At 42.3% G+C, this 21,983-nt stretch overlaps 1 protein-coding gene and 1 long non-coding RNA gene across 51 annotated transcripts; both read right to left on the bottom strand.

Moving 5' to 3' along the window:
• Positions 1 to 23: 23 nt before the first annotated feature.
• Positions 24 to 14,304, bottom strand: LOC127537016 (uncharacterized). Of its 50 annotated transcripts, none has more exons than XR_007946306.1 (5): positions 13,191 to 14,304; positions 11,215 to 13,150; positions 11,127 to 11,159; positions 5,093 to 11,071; positions 24 to 2,809 (listed from the first exon to the last, which is right to left on the bottom strand). It is a non-coding gene; the product is annotated as an uncharacterized LOC127537016 (long non-coding RNA). The 50 variants fall into 50 exon arrangements; XR_007946325.1 differs by having other exon boundaries at positions 11,127 to 11,192; positions 11,259 to 13,150; XR_007946324.1 differs by lacking the exon at positions 11,127 to 11,159 and adding an exon at positions 11,160 to 11,192 and having other exon boundaries at positions 5,093 to 11,126; positions 11,259 to 13,150.
• A 580-nt stretch (positions 14,305 to 14,884) lies between these two features.
• LOC110970937 (shaker-related potassium channel tsha2-like) lies at positions 14,885 to 19,087 on the bottom strand. The gene has a single exon (XM_022221248.2). It carries the CDS (start codon positions 18,541 to 18,543, stop codon positions 17,080 to 17,082), a length of 1,464 nt encoding a protein of 487 aa, XP_022076940.2. The 5' UTR covers positions 18,544 to 19,087; the 3' UTR covers positions 14,885 to 17,079.
• Positions 19,088 to 21,983: the final 2,896 nt, after the last annotated feature.

Here is a 21,983-nt window from a genome sequence, read left to right as displayed (position 1 = left end):
AAGACTCAGCCAGTACAGGACAGTTCATTTCTGTTTAACTTTAATAAACCATATTGTACAAATCATTGTTAACAGTAGTCGTTACAGGAAGAGAAAGAAAAGGCCACATTAAACGTCGTCACAACTAGTATTCAGAATGACTCTGTTGTGCATATACAGTATCCAAGGTGGACATTTATTCACATTATGAGGCTGTTTTTCTGCTTTAAGCTTAAATCTGACACACACACATTAAAAATAAACTCTATCTTTGAGTTCTAACACTGAGGACACGAGCTGAAGTTTGATTTTTCTGTAGTTTGAGTAGATCTGAAAACACAAAGACTCAGAACCCTGGAGCCGTTTAGAGGCTGAGTTCTTTCTTCTTCTTCTTCTCAGTTTAACAGACAAACAGGAAGTCCACATGGTTCAGGATGAACTTTAAATAATCAGCTGCTTTCGGTTAGTTCATCCAGACAAACCAAATCAAATGTTACAAAAAGATGCATCATTGTGATTCTGAATCTTAGCATTTTTAAAGAAACAATTAAAGCGACACATCTGGCTGGAATGTGGTCAAGGGTTCAGTTAGCATCACTTATTTATTATAGAATTATTTCAGCTCTTCTTCACCTGTCACATCAGGTGTTTCTTCTTTTTTATTGTATTTTAACACATTTAAAAATATAAATAATATTTTTTCCCAAAATTCCACAAACCTTTTTTCTTTTCTTTGTCATTTTTTAACAATGTGAAAGGTCAAGTTTTAACCCTCGTGTCGTCCTACGGATCAAATTGACCCGTTTTAAAGTTTGAAAATGTGAAATAAAATGATGACAACAGGAGGGTTAACTCCACTACCTTATCTTCAGTAAATAATGAGTGTTTTTTTATATATGAACACTCTGAAATAAAGGCTGAGATGTACACTGGTGTGAAACTGTCATTCCATATTATGATTAAAATATTTTCGTACTTGAGAAACGGATGAAAACAGAACGTGTGAAGAACTAGTTCTAAAACCAAACTACAGGAGCGCAGAGAGGACATTCCTGCTGCTCGTTTTTTTTACTTCTTTTATCCTAAATCTGTCATTTATTGTCGATGAAACTATTTTTCTGTGACTCTGTCTCAACATTAAATCAGTTTTTTTGTGTTTTTTGGCCTGTTTTCTAAAGAAAACGAACCAAAACTGCATTTTCTCCAAAAGATAAATCCTCTAAATGTCAAACACTCAGCAGCAGTCTGTCCTCTCAGACTCAGGCTGTTTAACATTTTTTTCTTAAGTTTTTCCGCCCAACACCAACCAGGAAGACTTCTTACTGTACATTCAAGACATTAATCTACATTAATACTGTATTCTTCTAACACCATCACACAATCTTCTTCTATGATACTTCAGATGCATAAACAGATTCATAACTTAACATCATTATGGTTATTAAGGCACTATTTACTTTTTATGCACAGATAAGAACAACCAGACGACTCATCTTTTGCTGATGATGTTGTACTTTACATGCATTATTGCTTATTGATGAATAACTGCTGGTTTCTATGGTTACGACACAAACATCTGGACAAACTACACACATTAATATTGTACAGATCAGCAGGATGGTGAAGGCTGGGTTTGGTTTAGAGTCTGACCCTCAACATATGAGCTGAAACTGGATGGAGACAGCTGATGAACATAAAAAATATTTATGAAACACGTCACAGATCAGACCATGAAACTGTTTGATGATTCTGATGTGTTATTTTATATTTAACCCTCTGAAGCCCTGAACCAGTGCAGCACAACATTCAGCGTGGAGAAACCTCTGATAAATAGTAAAGACTTCAGAGTGAGAACTACGACACTGTGACTCTAACTCGTACAACTGCTTTACTGAGATCAACAGAAAACCTCCATTCAACTCGATTTCTTCACATTACTGAAGCTTTTGCATGAAAATCTCTTTGGATTATTTTTTAACTTTTTCTCTTTAACCGTGAACTTTGAGAAAATATTTTCTGTTCAGTTTATTTTGGAGGAGCTCGGGGTATATGAAGGGCCAACAAAGACTAACTAACCCCTAGCCCACAGACTAACTGACCGCTAACCCACAGACTAACTAATCCCTAACCCACAGACTAACTAACCCCTAACCCACAGACTAACTAATCCCTAACCCACAGACTAACTAATCCCTAACCCACAGACTAACTAACCGCTAACCACAGACTAACTAACCCCTAACCCACAGACTAACTAATCGCTAACCCACAGACTAACTAATCCCTAACCCACAGACTAACTGACCGCTAACCCACAGACTAACTAACCCCTAACCCACAGACTAACTAACCCCTAACCCACAGACTAACTAATCCCTAACCCACAGACTAACTAATCCCTAACCCACAGACTAACTAACCCCCTAACCCACAGACTAACTAATCGCTAACCCACAGACTAACTAATCCCTAACCCACAGACTAACTGACCGCTAACCCACAGACTAACTAACCCCTAACCCACAGACTAACTAACCCCTAACCCACAGACTAACTAATCGCTAACCCACAGACTAACTAATCCCTAACCCACAGACTAACTGACCGCTAACCCACAGACTAACTAACCCCTAACCCACAGACTAACTAACCCCTAACCCACAGACTAACTGACCGCTAACCCACAGACTAACTAACCCCTAACCCACAGACTAACTAATCCCTAACCCACAGACTAACTAATCCCTAACCCACAGACTAACTAACCCCTAACCCACAGACTAACTAATCCCTAACCCACAGACTAACTAACCCCTAACCCACAGACTAACTAACCCCTAGCCCACAGACTAACCCATAACTAACCCCTAGCCCACAGACTAACTAACCCCTAGCCCACAGACTAACTAACCCATAACTAACCCCTAGCCCACAGACTAACTAACCCCTAGCCGACAGACTAACTAACCCTAACCCACAGACTAGCTAACCCATAACTAACCCCTAACCCACAGACTAACTAACCCCTAACCCACAGACTAACTAACCCCTAACCCACAGACTAACTAACCCCTAACCACAGACTAACTAACCCCTAACCCACAGACTAACTGACCGCTAACCCACAGACTAACTAACCGCTAACCCACAGACTAACTAACCCCTAACCCACAGACTAACTAATCCCTAACCCACAGACTAACTAACCCCTAACCCACAGACTAACTGACCGCTAACCCACAGACTAACTAACCCCTAACCCACAGACTAACTAACCCCTAACCCACAGACTAACTAATCCCTAACCCACAGACTAACTAACCCCTAACCCACAGACTAACTAACCCCTAACCCACAGACTAACTAATCCCTAACCCACAGACTAACTAACCCCTAACCCACAGACTAACTAACCCCTAGCCCACAGACTAACCCATAACTAACCCCTAGCCCACAGACTAACTAACCCCTAGCCCACAGACTAACTAACCCATAACTAACCCCTAGCCCCACAGACTAACTAACCCCTAGCCCACAGACTAACTAACCCCTAACCCACAGACTAACTAACCCCTAACTAACCCCTAACCCACAGACTAACTAACCCCTAACCCACAGACTAACTAACCCCTAACCCACAGACTAACTAACCCATAACTAACCCCTAACCCATAGACTAACTAACCCCTAACCCACAGACTAACTAACCCCTAACCCACAGACTAACTAACCCATAACTAACCCCTAACCCATAGACTAACTAATCCCTAGCCCACAGACTAACTAACCTCTAGCCCACAGACTAACTAACCCATAACTAACCCCTAGCCCACAGACTAACTAACCCCTAACCCACAGACTAACTAACCCATAACTAACCCCTAACCCATAGACTAACTAATCCCTAGCCCACAGACTAACTAACCTCTAGCCCACAGACTAACTAACCCATAACTAACCCCTAGCCCACAGACTAACTAACCCCTAACCCACAGACTAACTAACCCCTAACCCACAGACTAACTAACCCATAACTAACCCCTAACCCATAGACTAACTAATCCCTAGCCCACAGACTAACTAACCCCTAACCCATAGACTAACTAACCCCTAACTAACCCCTAACCCACAGACTAACTAACCCCTAACCCACAGACTAACTAACCCATAACTAACCCCTAACCCATAGACTAACTAATCCCTAGCCCACAGACTAACTAACCTCTAGCCCACAGACTAACTAACCCATAACTAACCCCTAGCCCACAGACTAACTAACCCCTAACCCACAGACTAACTAACCCCTAGCCCACAGACTAACTAACCCCTAGCCCACAGACTAACTAACCCCTAACCCACAGACTAACTAACCCCTAACTAACCCCTAACCCACAGACTAACTAACCCCTAACCCACAGACTAACTAACCCATAACTAACCCCTAACCCATAGACTAAACTAATCCCTAGCCCACAGACTAACTAACCTCTAGCCCACAGACTAACTAACCCATAACTAACCCCTAGCCCACAGACTAACTAACCCCTAACCCACAGACTAACTAACCCCTAGCCCACAGACTAACTAACCCCTAGCCCACAGACTAACTAACCCCTAGCCCACAGACTAACTAACCCCTAGCCCACAGACTAACTAACCCCTAACCCACAGACTAACTAACCCCTAGCCCACAGACTAACTAACCCCTAGCCCACAGACTAACTAACCCCTAACCCACAGACTAACTAACCCCTAACTAACCCCTAACCCACAGACTAACTAACCCCTAGCCCACAGACTAACTAACCCATGACTAACCGTTAACCCACAGACTAACTAACCCCTAACTAACCCCTAACCCACAGACTAACTAACCCCTAGCCCACAGACTAACTAACCCCTAACCCACAGACTAACTAACCCCTAGCCCACAGACTAACTAACCCCTAGCCCACAGACTAACTAACCCCTAACCCACAGACTAACTAACCCCTAGCCCACAGACTAACTAACCCCTAGCCCACAGACTAACTAACCCCTAACCCACAGACTAACTAACCCCTAACCCACAGACTAACTAACCCCTAACTAACCCCTAACCCACAGAACTAACTAAACCCCTAGCCCACAGACTAACTAACCCATGACTAACCGTTAACCCACAGACTAACTAACCCCTAACCCACAGACTAACTAACCCCTAACCCAAAGGTTATCAAACTGCATCAGATCTACTTTCAGAAGAGCTGCTATCTGACCTGATCACCAACGGGTTCATCCGCCACATTAATGGAAATAAACAGGAAGTAAGTTTAGTGGATGAACGTTTTGCTGATCAGTGTCTCCACTCGGAATATATTCAAACACAATGACAGAATTATTATTATTACTGGCCCACAGTTTTATCTTATCTCATTACAGATCATAAAATAGTCTATCAGAATATCATGGAACATGTGACGGGTTCTAGCAGAACCTCAGCATGGATGAAGATGATTCACTGTTTCACCAAACCTCCTTTGTCCTGGTTCCAACTGATTCTGTTTGACTGATTTTTTAAATAAATAACCAAAGGACAGTTTATTTCTTCTGGTTTCCGTCGTTCTGACAGGAGAATCTCTGAGTTCTCTGTCCTTCATGATGTTCTGGTTCCACAGAGCTGCAGGACTTTAAACATGAACCACAGTTAAAATGAACCAACAGAGAGTTAAAATGAACCACAGACTGAACATGGTAATGACACATAACAACACAGGAAACAGGAAGTGACACATCTGCATGTGATCATGTGACACATGCAGATCGATCAGGATTAAAGATTTATTTTATCAAAAATAGATCACAATTCAAGATTGTCAAAATAAACATGAGAATAAAAAAGAGAAGCAGAAAGCATTCAGCTTCCACTCTATTGCTTTATGAACAGATGAAGAGCAGATGGATCGCTGATGGAGGAACGTGTGGAGCTAGCGTTAGCGCTGCGCTATTATTGCACATACAGGAAGCAGAACACGCTAATCAGAGCTGAAACAGAACACGCTAATCAGAGCTGAAGCGTCGCAGCGACACCTCCTTCAGCTGTTTCACAATGAGACACGACAGTGGAAGAATCAGGACAGCTGGTTGTTTGGTCCCAGAATCAGACGGAGATTAAACTGTTTAAACTGTGCTACGAGCTTCAGAGGGGGATATGTGTTTGCTTAGCTGTTAGCTTCAAAGGGGGTTGGCTGCTAACTTAGCTTTTAGCTTCAGAGGGGGAAACTGTTAGCTTAGCTACTAACTTCAGAGGGGATAACTGTTTGCTTAGCTGTTAGCTTCAAGGGGGTTGGCTGCTAACTTAGCTTTTAGTTTCAGAGGAGGAAACTGTTAGTTTAGCTATTAGCTTCAGAGGGAGAAACTGTGAGCTTAGCTCTAACCGTCAGAGGGGGTACAACTGTTAGCTCTTAACTTCAGAAAGGAAAATTGTTAGCTTAGCTTTGAGCTTCTGTGGGGGGTAACTGTTACCTTAATTAATAGCTTAAATGGAGGGAAACTGCTAGCTTAGCCATTAACTTCAGTGAGGGGAATTTAACTTAGCTATTAGCTTCAGAGGGAGAAACTGTTAGCTTAGCTCTTCAGAGAGGGAAACTGTTAGCTTACCTTGTAGCTTTTGTGAAGGATAACTATTAGCTTAGCTAATAGCTTCAGTGGAGGGAAACTTCTAGCTTAGCTATTAGCTTCAGTGGAGAATAGCTGTTAGCTTAGCCTAGCTATTAGCTTCAGTGGAGGGAGACTGTTAGCTATGCTGAGCTCGTAGTGTCTGTGGAGGGAAATTGTTAGCTTAGCGATAAGCTTCAATGTAAGGAAACTGTTAGCTTAGCTATTGGAGAAAACAGCTTCACTTCAGTGAAAGGAAGTTGTAAGCTTAGCGTAGGTGTTAGTTTCTGTGGGGGAAATGCTTAGCTTAGCTTGTAGCTTCAATGGAGGGAAACTTCTAGCCTAGCATAGCTGTTCGCTTCAGTGCAAGGAAACATTTCCATTTATTATCACTAATATTAGTTTTATGGAGATAACCCCACATTTCATTCTGGGAATATTTTTCTTATTATGTCTGAAAACTAAACGACAAAAACAAGAGAAAAGAGCAACAGAGACTAAAAGCAGAAACAGAAAGGTGAGTAAAAATGCCAGTAGGTCTACATAAATAAATGTTTGGTTTTCCAGACTTTGCTGTGAAACCAACAGTAGCATTCGTTGTTTTTTCTGGTTTAGTTGGAAGCAGAAACTTGGTCTGATTCTGGGAAAACTACAAGAAGTGAAGAATCAGTTTCAGCTTTTTTAAGACGAGTCGCTCTGAGAACATTATTGCCTTTAAATCAACATTTAACTCAAACTCTCACATTCACTCCGTTTCACAAATAAATTAACAAAATGTGCAAAACAAAATGCCCGAATCGTTAATTATTGGCTTCATATTTCGATTCTATCAACATCTTCTATCTTTTGTTGGCAGTTTCTAGAGCTTCAGTGAGTTGCTGCACCAGATGTTGGAGATCATGGAGGTGTTAAAGCTTCTGATGAACTGAGGTAGATGTTACTCATATTCTGATCACAAACACAGAAACATTCAGAGAATCTTTTTCCTGCCAGACATTCGTGGACGGTTTGACCGCTGGAGCTGCTTTGTCTTCACCAAGGCAAAAAAGAACAGAAATCAAAACACATTAGAACAAATGTCCAGAATCTAGAAAGTAATTCACGAGGCGGATGGTTCCTCCCCATAGAAAACACAGCATGGTGCTAAAAAATAGATTTGGCAACAGAATAATTCCATGGCGTCCATGATGATGTTCCTGTGGTTCTCAGAGCTGAAGTCCTCTTCCTCATGGACTTCCTGAAGGATGATGGACTCAACATGATCCTCCTGAAAACAGATAAGACAGATGAACCTTTAAGACAAGTTATTCTGGAGAACACGCACAGATCTCAGCAGGTCACAACAATCTTTGGTCTCAACATTTACTGGAGACCTCAGAGGTCTTGGTTGTAAACGAGTCGACCTCCTGCTTGAACAGAGGGTCAGGAAATAGAAGAACTTTCAGGAGTCTCCAGGGCATCAGGCTCTGCTTAGTTTCATCTCTTTGTGGATGTTTTGCGTATCATCAGTAGTTTTGTGTTTCTTTTTAAAAAGTTTTCTAACATTCTTTTGGTTGGTTTTTGAATTTTTTTTCTGCCTTTTAGTTTTGTATCACTGTTTGGTCATGTTGTGTCACCGTGGTAACTGTGGGGTGACTTTGTGCCGTTTTTGAGGTCATTTTATGTACATTTTCTTGTTAGTTGTTTAGTATCTCTTTTTTGTTCTTGGTTTGTGTTTGCATATCTCTGATAGACTGTTACCTGTCCAGGTGAACCTGCCCTCACTTTTCTGGGATAGACTCTGCCCCCCCCCCAATACCCTACAGAGGATTAAGAGGTGGATGGATGGATGGATGGATGGATGATGGATGGATGAATGAATGTATGATTTATGGATGGATGAATGTATGATTTATGGATGGATGATGGATGGATGGATGTATGATGGATGGATGTATGATGGATGATGGATGGATTTATGATTGATGGATGGATGGATGTATGATTTATGGATAGATGGATGAATGTATGATGGATGGATGGATGATGGATGGATGGATGTATGATGGATGATGGATGGATTTATGATTGATGGATGGATGGATGGAGGATGGATGGATGAATGGATGATGGATGGATGGATGGATGGATGTATGATGGATGGATGTATGATGGACGTATGTATGATGGATGGAGGATGAATGGATGTATGATGTATGATGGATGGATGGATGGATGGATGGATGGATGATGGATGGATGTATGATGGATGATGGATGGATGGAGGATGGATGTATGATGGATGATGGATGGAGCTTTTCGTGGTCACTTTGCGTCCTGTTGGCTGTTCTTCGTCTTTTGTCATGTTTTGTCTTCTTTGTGGCCACTTTAAGTACATTTAGCCTTTTTGTGTTTTCGGCATACAAATGAACCGTTTTCCTTGTGGAGTTTCGTGTTTAGGACCAAACCAGAGTCCCACAATGTGACCGAGTCCTCAGCCTCATGAGTAAACCCCTGCAGGCTTCCATCAGTCACATGCTGAGGAAGCAGAGCCCAAAGCAAACATCACTTCCTGTTTACTCTGTGCTGACAGGCATCAAACCGACCGACACCAGCGTCACTGTGGCCTCGTTAGAAAACACGTTATACATCAGTCTGTCTCACTTTCACCCCTCATGTCGTCCTGCAGGTCAACATCGACCCGTTTTAAAGTTTGAAAATGTGGAAAAAATATAATTTCACAGTGAGACTTCTGATGTCCACATTTTCAACATTTTTAGGAAATTTGTCAACATTTTTAGATGGAAAAAAGAAATGTTAAAAATGTTTCCTTAGAACATTCACAGAAAAATCCAGTGAAAATCGCTGGATTTTGGTTGTTTTTTTGGGGTGAATGTTCTTAATAATATATTAGATGTTTTACTGCTATATATGGAATAACTTTAGATATTTTTAGGATTTTTAAAAAAATATTTGTACTCATTTTGAAAATATTTACAAGAATTTTCTTGCCATTTTTTTAAATACCGGTAAATCTTTTAAGGGAATTTTTTAAGGAATTATTGGAATTTTCTTCCTGAAGGTTTTGCAAGTTTAAAGTTTCAAAATGTGAAAAAAAAAAGATTTCACAATAAAACTTCTGATGTCCATATTTTGAACTTTTTCTGGTGGGGAAAAATGTTTCCTAAGAACACTCACTGAAAAATCAACCAAAATCCAGCGTTTTTTTTTTTGTTTTTTTTTGCTGGATTTTGGTTGATTTTTTGTTGAATGTTCTTAAAGGAAAATATTAGAAGTTTTACTGATACAGATGTAATCATTTTATATATTTTTAGGGTTTTTTGGAAGATTTTTACTCCTTATTTGAAAATAAAAGATTTAAAAAATAATAATCTTGCCAATTTTTTTTTTTTAAATAAAACTTTTCAGGAATTATTGGAATGTTCTTCCTGAAAGTTTTGCACATTTTCAGAAATTTGAGGAATATATTTGCTACATTTTTGGATTTTTTCATACAAAGAATCAATATTTTTTGGTGCCCATAAATGAGGACAACAGGAGGGTTAAAACCTTTTCTCTCTGAAGCACTTTGAGGTCATTTTGTATCTTCTTCTGGTCTTATTGTGTTTCTTTTGGATACTTCTTCATCGTTTTGTGGTAACTTTGAGTGTTCGTTATTATTTTGCATTTTTCTGGTCATTTGATCAACTTTCTAACAAAAATGAGAGCAGTCTCACAAAACAGAAGCTTCTTCCTGCACAGTAATCCATCCAGTCACATTTCTAAAATAAAAACACAGAATGATCTGAGATACTTCCACTGCTGCTCACTGGATCTGTTGACAACATGAAGATAGAATATCACTAAACGTGTATTTTAGCATAGTCTGTGACCCAAACACCGGACGGAGGTGTTAAAACCAGACATGTTGAGTGATAATGTGCCTTCAGCCAACAGACGACGATCTCAAGACGCTGGTGGGAAACAGGAAGAATAAAAATGTGCTGCAGACGTGATGAGTGGAAGCAGGACGAGCAGCTGGACCAGAAGCTGCAGCTCCAACCAGCTGTGGACTCATTTGGAAGATCATCCAGTCAAACCGCTCGCTGCATTTTCCCTAGCTTCACTTCACTCCAGTGAGTTCTACAACCATCATCAGCTGGCTTCTTTAGGCATGACTGGTTCTCCGTATAACCGCGCTAAAAATAGACCGTTCTGCATGAAGGCAGAGCAGGGATGATAATCAATAACAGATACCAAAGACCAGCTCTGATCACCTGCTGCAGCTCATTAAAAGATTCACTCTGACCTCAACTTGACCTTACCTTGACCTTAACTAGCTAATGCTAAAACATTAACCCAACGTTAACCTGGACAACCTGGTGAGTTAAAGATTTTAACCAATACTAACCCATCTCTAACCTCACACTAACCCATCTCTAACCTCATACTAACCCATCACTAACCCATCTCTAACCTCACACTAACCCATCTCTAACCTCATACTAACCCATCTCTAACCCATCTCTAACCTCATACTAACCCATCTCTAACCCATCTCTAACCTCATACTAACCCATCACTAACCCATCTCTAACCTCATACTAACCCATCTCTAACCTCATACTAACCCATCTCTAACCTCATACTAACCCATCTCTAACCTCATACTAACCCATCACTAACCCATCTCTAACCTCATACTAACCCATCTCTAACCTCATACTAACCCATCACTAACCCATCTCTAACCTCATACTAACCCATCTCTAACCTCATACTAACCCATCACTAACCCATCTCTAACCTCATACTAACCCATCTCTAACCCATCTCTAACCTCATACTAACCCATCTCTAACCTCATACTAACCCATCTCTAACCTCATACTAACCCATCACTAACCCATCTCTAACCTCACACTAACCCATCTCTAACCTCATACTAACCCATCACTAACCCATCTCTAACCTCATACTAACCCATCTCTAACCTCATACTAACCCATCTCTAACCTCATACTAACCCATCACTAACCCATCTCTAACCTCATACTAACCCATCTCTAACCTCATACTAACCCATCTCTAACCTCATACTAACCCATCACTAACCCATCTCTAACCTCATACTAACCCATCTCTAACCTCATACTAACCCATCACTAACCCATCTCTAACCTCACACTAACCCATCTCTAACCTCATACTAACCCATCTCTAACCCATCTCTAACCTCATACTAACCCATCTCTAACCCATCTCTAACCTCATACTAACCCATCACTAACCCATCTCTAACCTCATACTAACCCATCACTAACCCATCTCTAACCTCATACTAACCCATCTCTAACCCATCTCTAACCTCATACTAACCCATCTCTAACCTCATACTAACCCATCACTAACCCATCTCTAACCTCATACTAACCCATCTCTAACCTCATACTAACCCATCACTAACCCATCTCTAACCTCATACTAACCCATCTCTAACCAACCTCTACATTGTCAAACAGAGCTAAATATCTTCAGGTCATTGTGCTGCTTTCAGCGCCTGGAAGGTAGGAAGTGAATGATTTGTAGTTTCGTGTGAACATCATAGAGTCCAGCCACAGCCTGATGCTGATCAGAACCAACATCTGGACCTCCAGACAGAATAAACCAACCCCATCATGTACAGAACAGCCTCTGGTTAACTTCCATCCTCTGCCCAGCAGGAGGCGCTTTAACCAGACACTGTCAGGACATGGGAAATCCTTTCCAACCAGTCAGAATGCAGTATCCTCTGTTGCCATGGCAACATAAAAAATACAACCAAACTCCCACAAGCAGCTACCATTTGTTAAGATGACATTTACTGTCAGCTGAGTCTCTGGAGGACTAAAGTTCTCATGAATCTCAATGAAGGAGACAAAAAGGCTTTAGCTGAAATGAGACATTAAAGAACTGTTTTCTGGGGTCCATCATTTTAACTGAGTCCTACTGACAGAAGATGGTTCTGAGTTCTCTCCTTATTCATGTTGTTCTGGTTCCACATTAAAAATGAACCACAGTGCTGGAGGTTGTAAGAGTGGACCCGTTCTACCAGAACCTGTGACGTTCTACCAGAACCTGTGACGTTCTACCAGAACCTGTGACGTTCTACCAGAACCTGTGACGTTCTACCTGAACCTGTGACGTTCTACTGTGACGTTCTACCTGAACCTGTGACGTTCTACCTGAACCTGTGACGTTCTACCTGAACCTGTGACGTTCTACCTGAACCTGTGATGTTCTACCTGAACCTGTGACGTTCTACCTGAACCTGTGATGTTCTACCTGAACCTGTGACATTCTACCTGAACCTGTGACGTTCTACTGTGACGTTCTACCTGAACCTGTGACGTTCTACTGTGACGTTCTACCTGAACCTGTGACGTTCTACCAGAACCTGTGACGTTCTACCAGAACCTGTGACGTTCTACCTGAACCTGTGACGTTCTACCAGAACCTGTGACGTTCTACCTGAACCTGTGACGTTCTACCTGAACCTGTGATGTTCTACCTGAACCTGTGACGTTCTACCTGAACCTGTGATGTTCTACCTGAACTGCTGACCTCCACCAGGTGCTGCTGGACATGTGCAGTGAGGTAAACAGGTTTGTCCTTGGATGTCACTGCTGCTGTTGACAGTTAAACTCTGACAGCTATTGTTAGCATCTGTGTTAGCTCTCAGAGAATCTGTGCTGAGGCCTGTAGAGGAACAACCACCACCAGTAACACCAGTAACACCAACACCACCAATACCACCACCAGTAACTCCACCAATACCACCAGTAATACCACCAGTAACACCACCAGTAACACCAATACCACCACCAGTAACACCAGTAGCACCACCATTGCCAGGATGATTGGGGCTCACTTTTCTTCCCCGTGTTTCATTTTTTAATCTAAAGTCCTGCAGCTTTGTGGAACCAGAACAACATAAAGAAGGAGAGAACTCAGAACGTCTTCTGGCAGAAGGAGTCAGAAAGATGGAACCCACTCAGATCAGAAAAATCTGAGGAAAAGAACAAGTAGATGTGTTTGGTCAGGTGTCTCCACATCCTGTAGATGTTGAACTATTTCCATTCCACAGCCTGAACATGAAGTTTGTGTCCATTTGCTTCTCAGTAGTTCTGCAGAGTGTCTGTGGGTTTTTGATGATATAAAGTCCTCCATCGGCTCATAAAAACCTTCAGAGCTGCAGTAAAATCAGCTGGAGTCTGTCAGGTTCTGAACAAGTTTTATTCTTCAGTCAAAAACAATGTGAGTGGAAACATGTTGAGAACCTGAAACAGAGAGCATCTGCTGCCTCCTGCTGGTCCACAGTGGTACTGCACGTCTCAGATCAACAGACCAACATCCATCCATCAAACAGGAGGTTCTTCACAGGTTCACTGAGCCCGCACACTCAGACTTTAATCATCCCTCAGTCAGATAAACGTCCTGAACCAGCATGCTGACGTAGTCTTCTCTTTTAAAAGCAGTTTTTAGTCTGAATCTGTTTAACCCGACTGTTGTCTTCAGTTACCGGCACTAAAAAATATAGTTTCCTTGTCTGAACAATATTTAGCAAAAAAAATCCCCAAATTTCCGAAAATTTGCAAAACCTTCAGGAAGAAACTTCCAATAATTCCTTACGTTTCCCTAAAAAGTTTTATTTAAAAAAAATAAATCCCCAAAGTGTGGCAAGGAAATTCTTGTAAATATTTTCAAAAATGAGGAAAATTTTCAAAAAAAATCCTAAAAATATCTGAAATAATTCCATATATATCAGTAAAAATTCTAATATTTTATTTTTTATTTTTAAGAAACATATTTCTTTTTTCCACCAAAAATGTTGAAAATGTGGACATCCGAAGTTTCACTGTGAAAATATATTTTTTTCCACATTTTCAAACCTTAAATTTGCAAAAGCTTAAGGAAAAAAATTCCAATAATTCTGTAAAAGTTTCCCTTAAACGTATTATTTTTTTTAAAAAATCCCCCAAATTTGGCTATTTTCAAGTTATTTTGAGTCATTTTGGAAAATTTCATGTCATTCTGAATTAATTTTCCGTAATTCTGGATAATTTTCAAGTCATTCTGACAGGTCAACATATAATTGTGGGACTTTTTATCTCATAGTTGACATTTTAGTGATATCCAGTCATTTTTTATTAATAGGTGATTTTTTTTCGTAATTAATAATTATGGAATTTGTAAAGACATTATCATAATGAACATAAAAACATTAGATTTTGTACTAAAATTGTACTGAAATACTTCAAAAGTCCCTCAGTTATAGACTGACCTTGTTCTTGTTGTTTGTCTTTATGCTGATCTTTGTGTCTAGTTTATTATTTTTGAAGTTGTGCGTTTGTTTTCATTCAGACAATATTAGAGGTTTGACTTTTTACTTTAATATCAAAGAGAAATAATGAAGTTTCATGAATCTTTCAGTTTAGTTTCAGTGATTGAAGTGGTTCAGATTAGTTAGTTGGAGCGTCTCAAACACACTGAAGCTTCTACAAACTCACCTGAGTCTGGACCAGAACCTGAACTCTGTCGGCTTCTAAACATCCATCGGTCAGAAAATAATCCACCAACAGGATGCCCAGTTCAAGCTTCACAGCTAAACATCCATTTTTATTCCATCAGTTAGATCCACTGTAGGTCCAGCAGGTGGTCCCAGAGTCCAGGTGAGTCCAGGTGAGTCCACCATGAAGAGTCCTTCAGCTCGTGCAGCTTCGTCATGGACTTGAACTGATTAATTAAAAGAAAAACCTCAGATTTCATCTTATTTCACCGCTATGGAAGGAAAAAGGTGCCACACTTTTCTTTAAAAAAAAACCTCAAAAATTAACATTTGACTAGTGCTGGATTTATGATGTTTACTATATATATTACAATAATATAGTATTAATATTATTATTATGATTTAAAACATCTAAACGCTTTATTTTGGGGAAAAAACGTCTGAGTTTATGTGGTTTAAATCAATTTGGTTTATTTAACCCTCCTGTTATCCTCATTTATGGGCACTAAAAATATAGTTTCCTTGTCTGAAAAAAAAACTCCAAAAATTCAGCAAAAAATCCCCAAATTTCAGAAAATTTGCAAAACCTTTAGGAAGAAAATTCCAATAATTCCTTAAAAGGTTCCCTTAAAAGTTTTACTTAAAAAAAAATCCCCCAAATTTGGCAAGAAAAGTCTTGTAAATATTTTCAAAAAATTAGTAAAAATCTTCCAAAAAATCCTAAAAATATCTAAAATGATTACATATATATCAGTAAAACTTCTGATATTTTCTTTAAGAACATTCACAAAATATCAACCAAAATCCAGCAAAATTCACTGGATTTTGGTTGATTTTTATGTGAATGTTCTTAAGAAACATTTTTGACATTTCTTTTTTCCAATCAAAAATTTCCCAAAAATGTTGAAAATGTAGACATCAGAAGTTTCACTGTGAAAATATCCCCCCCCCCCCCCCCTCACACACACACACACACACACACATTTTCAAACTTTAAAACAGGTCAATTTGACCCACAGGATGACATGAGGGTTAACAAAGAAAGGAGGAAGCAACAAATAAACTTACAAATGCCAGAATTTCTGTGATTAAATCATATAAACTCAGATAGTTTTCAAAAATTGGTATTTAAACCAAACTATAAATCCTACAGCTGATATTTTGGCCCTTTGGGGCGTCCGTACATCACGTCCATTTCTAATCAAATTAAAGATTTTTCATTTTCTGTTTTGAAATATAGTAATATAGTACAACTTCCATCCACATTGGTGAAGCTGATTCTGATTTTCATGTTTTCTTTTGGTCTAAAATGTGATTAAAACGGTGAGTTGAGGAAGCTGTGATCCTAAAAAGAGATCGAATGTTTCTGAGGATTTGCTTCATTTCTGAGCTCCTGTTAAAATCCAACAACATGGAGGCTCCACAACAACATGGTGGTTCCAGCCTCCACCTCCATTCCTGTGGAGACAAGACAGAAAAGTCTGGAAGGTTGCTATAGAAACTGCATCCAGCGTGCAGCGCCGCTCTGCGTCCACACGGTGGCGCTGCAGGTCAGGAAAAGGCTGCGGCTGATTCCATCATGATCCAGACGGACTGAAATAACTGCTGCCCTGAACGCCGTCTGTCAGGCTCAGACCTGCTACAGATCAAAATAAACTGTTGAATGTGCAGCTGCAGCAGGTGGTCCTGGTGGTTCTGGTTCTGATGGTTCTGATGATTCTGATGGTTCTGTTGCTGCACTCGGACACAAAGCACATGTAAACTTTAACCTGCATCATGTGACTTACTAAGAAACGATACGATCATAAAGTGCTACAGTCATCTGGACTTATGACGTAATGGAAGACGGTTTGAACAGAATCCAGTGGTTCTGGTGGTTTTGATGGTTCTGGTGGTTGTGGTGAAGAACAAAGACAAGCTCTTCAGCCCGAGGTTCCTCACACGTCGGTGTACGTTCCTTTGTGTGGGCTGCAGTTGGTGTATTTGATGGAGTCGGTGTCCTCGCTGTCCCGGAAGTCATCTTTGGACAGGAAGTCGTCCTTGGACAGGAAGTCGTCTTTGGACAGAGACGGTTTGCTGTCGCTCTTCCTGAACTCGGGGAACTGCTGCTGCCCGCAGGTCACATGGGTGTACTGCAGCTGCTCCTCGTGTTCCGTCTCCCGGTGGTAGAAGTAGTTGAAGTTGGACACGATGACCGGAACCGGCAGCGCGATGGTCAACACGCCGGCGATGGCACACAGCGAACCCACGATCTTCCCTCCGATGGTGACCGGACACATGTCCCCGTAACCCACCGTCGTCATGGAGACCACGGCCCACCAGAAGGCGTCCGGGATGCTGGAGAAGCTGGACTCCGGGTCGTCGGTCTCGGCGAAGTAGACGGCGCTGGAGAAGAGGATGACGCCGATGAAGAGGAAGAAGATGAGCAGCCCCAGCTCCCTCATGCTGGCCTGTAGCGTCTTACCGAGGATCTGGAGCCCCTTGGAGTGGCGGGACAACTTGAAGATCCGGAAGACCCGGACCAGGCGGATGACCCTCAGGATGGCCAGACTCATGGCCTGCTGGCCGTTGCCCTGATGCTCGGCCAGCTCCAGACCCAGAGTAATGAAGTACGGCATGATGGCCACAATGTCGATGGTGTTCATGATGTTCTTGAAGAAGGCGGGTTTGCTGGGGCAGGCCAGGAACCGGACCAGCAACTCGAAGGAGAACCAGATGATGCAAAGCGTCTCCACAATGAAGAACGGGTCGGTGAACGGGTTGGGCTTCTTGGCTCGAGAGGTTCCGTTCACCAACAGGTGGTGGTCAAAGGTTCTCGGTTCTTCTCGAAACTCTGGCAGCGTCTCCAGGCAGAAGATCACGATGGAGATGAGGATGACCAGCACCGACACGATGGCGATGCCCCGGGCCGGACCAGAACTCTCCGGGTACTCGAACAGGAGCCAGACCTGCCTCTGAAACTCGCTGTCTGGAAGCGGCCGCTCCTCCTCCTTGATAAAACCTTCGTCCTCCTTGAAATTCTCGATCACCTCCTCACCCAGCTCGTAGAACTTGATCTCCTCCATGAAGATGTCCACCGGCACGTTGACGGGTCTCCGGAGCCGTCCCCCGGACTGATAGTAGTAGAGGATGGCATCGAAGCTGGGCCGGTTCCGGTCAAAGAAGTACTCGTTCCGGAGTGGGTCAAAGAAGCGCATCCTTTTGCGCGGGTCTCCGAGCAGCGTGGCGGGAAACTGAGCCAACGTCTTGAGCTGCGTCTCGAAGCGCAGCCCCGAGATGTTGATGACGACGCGCTCGCAGCAGTCCTGGTTCTGGGTCCGCTCCGGGTCCAGCACGTCCTGGGCGGACAGCGCGGCCAGAGCCACCGTCTCATCCAGGTTCTCTGCGGGCACCACCGTCATGGTTCTGTGAGTGTTCGGTCCGTGGCTCGGTGTCACGGCAGCGGACGGCCCGGTTCGGCGGACATGCTGCCGCTCCGCTCACCTCCGTCTGGCTCCGCGCTCACATCAGCTGCATTTTAAACAGCTCCCCCCGCCCCCCGCAGAGGCGTGTGCACGCCGTCTCACTGAGGGACACAATCACACGCACGCACACGCGTGACACACAAACAGCTGTTGACGGATCCGCGGTGTCGAAGGTTCGGAAGATCCACGAAGCTGCTTCTCCTCCGGAGCTCCGACCAGCCACAGGTTAGCGGACACGCGCCGTGTGTGTGCGTGTCCGTGGAGCAGAAACGAGGAGGTGAATCCACGAGGAGGTGAAACCACGAGGAGGTGAATCCACGAGGAGGTGAAACCACGAGGAGGTGAATCCACACAGCGCTGAGGGAAACTAAAGCAACAAGTCCAGAAACAGACGAAGAAGAAAAAAGCTGGAGAGCGGAGAGCTGACGTGATGTCCGAGAATAGAAGCAGGAGAGTTCCCACGAACCCAGACACACTAATACACACAATATACACACAGTAACACACACTAAAACACACACAGCGATCCATCAACAACACAATCAGCTGATTTTTCTTCATTTTTCTTCAGACTTTAGTTGAAACTTTGTGAAAGTTTGAAGCTGATTTAATGAAGAAATAAAACCTGAACGCGATGAAAACAGATTTGTTATGAAACATTTCCTGATCATTATTATTATTATTGTTGTTGTTCTTGAACAGCAGCTTCAAAATGACGTCATCCTGTAGTACTGCAGAATGTTTCTGTCCTCTGCAGACGTCAGTCAGACTTCAGGTCAGACAGGAAGCAGTGTGTGATGCTGAAGGATTCTCAGGTGAGTTCAGGTGAATCCTCAGGTACTGCAGTACTTGTTGTGTTTGTACCTCTGAGGCATTTGAGGGCAGACGGCGCTCAGCAGCAGCTCCATGAAGCACGTGGTGAAAGATGCTGATTCAGGAAGGACTCGGTTCCAGGAAACCTGTGGAGACGAGGAAACCACTACCGCTGACCTCATAATGCAGCAGGAACATGAAGATATTTGCATCCTGATGAAGCAGGAACATGACAGGGCTGAAACGCTCCAGAGGAACGTTTAATCAAACATTAATCAGATGTAATCAGCTGACAAATGTTTGTCTCTAAATTGTCAGAGAGAATTTATACTTTCAAACAAAACACCTTCAATCAAGAACCAAAAATATGACTAATTAAATGTTTGATCAACGGATAATCAGCTGTAAATAAATGTGAAGCTGGACAACTTCATGGTCATTTTGGTTTCCCTCCACAGACCTCATCTCATCTGAGAGTCCACCTGCAGGAAGCTTCACCTGAGATTCTACCTGATGGGGAAGAACGGAACGGAACGGAATAGAACAGGTAAGTCTGAAACTTTTCTTTGTTTAAACTACGTCATGAAGCTTAAAGTCAGAATCTGCAACACAAACAACAATCTATAATCCGTCTTTATATCTATATTCTCTCTATCTATAGTCTATCTATTGGATGGATGGATGGACTATAGATAGATGAAGGTCAGGACAAAGCTCCAGTCGGGTCTCAGGTTCTCTGAGATTCCATCAGGATGAAACTCAAACCCCCACAGTCGAGCTTCTGGAACCTTCTTCAGCGTCTTTCTAACCTCTGCAGAGTTTCTGTCATGAAGTCTGTCTTCATGAAGCCATTAGTGTCCAACTGTTATCAGTAATCTGGGAATCGCTCTGATAGGAACCGTCAAACTCTGTGAATCTGTTCTGGGTTCTTTCCTCTGACCGTAAACTGAAGATCTCTGGACTGAACAGAACGTCTGAGGAACCTCTGATGGAGAAAATAATCCAGTTGTTTCGTCGTTTTTAGTAGTTTAGTGTTCCTGTGGTGTTTCGTGTCGGTTTGTGGCTGCAGATGATTCTACAGAAGCTAAAACTAACAGAACCTTAATGGGAAACAACAGGAGAACATCAGCAGTCCTGTTTCTGTGGAACATCATCAGGAACAAGGAACCCAGTTATGGTTCCTACTGTTAATAAATAATGTTTCATGTCAATCAGTTTTCAGACCTTAGATCACTTATCATCAACCCTGAAAACACTCCTGGTGCTTCTGGAGCTCATTTTAGAACCTCGTTCTACTGAGAACTAATCTGATTACTGTGAGACTGATTGCAGCTGGACATGTGAAATGTAATCTTTATTCAGGGGGAAGTAATCTGATTACTGTTGTTTAGCTACTGTGGTGGTTTGAGACAAACGTTGACATTCATCTGTGGTTCTGAAGGTTCTAAGGATTATGGGTTAGGGTTAGAACCGTGTTTGTTCTGAAGGTTCTGAAGGTTCTAAGGATTATGGGTTAGGGTTAGAACCGTGTTTGTTCTGAAGGTTCTGAAGGTTCTAAGGATTGTGGGTTAGGGTTAGAACCGTGTTTGGTTCTGAAGGTTCTAAGGACTGTGGGTTAGGGTTAGAACCGTGTTTGGTTCTGAAGGTTCTGAAGGTTCTAAGGACTGTGGGTTAGGGTTAGAACCGTGTTTGTTCTAAAGGTTCTGAAGGTTCTAAGGATTGTGGGTTAGGGTTAGAACCGTGTTTGGTTCTGAAGGTTCTGAAGGTTCTAAGGATTGTGGGTTAGGGTTAGAACCGTGTTTGGTTCTGAAGGTTCTGAAGGTTCTAAGGACTGTGGGTTAGGGTTAGAACCGTGTTTGGTTCTGAAGGTTCTGAAGGTTCTAAGGATTGTGGGTTAGGGTTAGAACCGTGTTTGGTTCTGAAGGTTCTGAAGGTTCTAAGGACTGTGGGTTAGGGTTAGAACCGTGTTTGGTTCTGAAGGTTCTGAAGGTTCTAAGGACTGTGGGTTAGGGTTAGAACCGTGTTTGGTTCTGAAGGTTCTGAAGGTTCTAAGGACTGTGGGTTAGGGTTAGAACCGTGTTTAGTTCTGAAGGTTCTGAAGGTTCTAAGGACTGTGGGTTAGGGTTAGAACCGTGTTTCGTTCTGAAGGTTCTGAAGGTTCTAAGGACTGTGGGTTAGGGTTAGAACCGTGTTTAGTTCTGAAGGTTCTGAAGGTTCTAAGGACTGTGGGTTAGGGTTAGAACCGTGTTTCGTTCTGAAGGTTCTGAAGGTTCTAAGGACTGTGGGTTAGGGTTAGAACCGTGTTTGGTTCTGAAGGTTCTGAAGGTTCTAAGGACTGTGGGTTAGGGTTAGAACCGTGTTTGGTTCTGAAGGTTCTAAGGACTGTGGGTTAGGGTTAGAACCGTGTTTGGTTCTGAAGGTTCTGAAGGTTCTAAGGACTGTGGGTTAGGGTTAGAACCGTGTTTGGTTCTGAAGGTTCTGAAGGTTCTAAGGACTGTGGGTTAGGGTTAGAACCATGTTTAGTTCTGAAGGTTCTGAAGGTTCTAAGGACTGTGGGTTAGGGT

This window comes from Acanthochromis polyacanthus, chromosome 1 (genome assembly GCF_021347895.1).
Source record: "Acanthochromis polyacanthus isolate Apoly-LR-REF ecotype Palm Island chromosome 1, KAUST_Apoly_ChrSc, whole genome shotgun sequence".
Lineage (NCBI taxonomy): Eukaryota > Metazoa > Chordata > Actinopteri > Pomacentridae > Acanthochromis > Acanthochromis polyacanthus.
Note: the sequence above shows the minus strand (reverse complement) of the source record. Positions and strands in the feature narration are given on the sequence as shown.

What these genes read in the sequence shown, in the direction of transcription:
- LOC110970937 (XM_022221248.2), bottom strand. Translation starts at nt 18,543, where the DNA reads ATGACGGTGGTGCCCGCAGAGAACCTGGATGAGACGGTGGCTCTGGCC.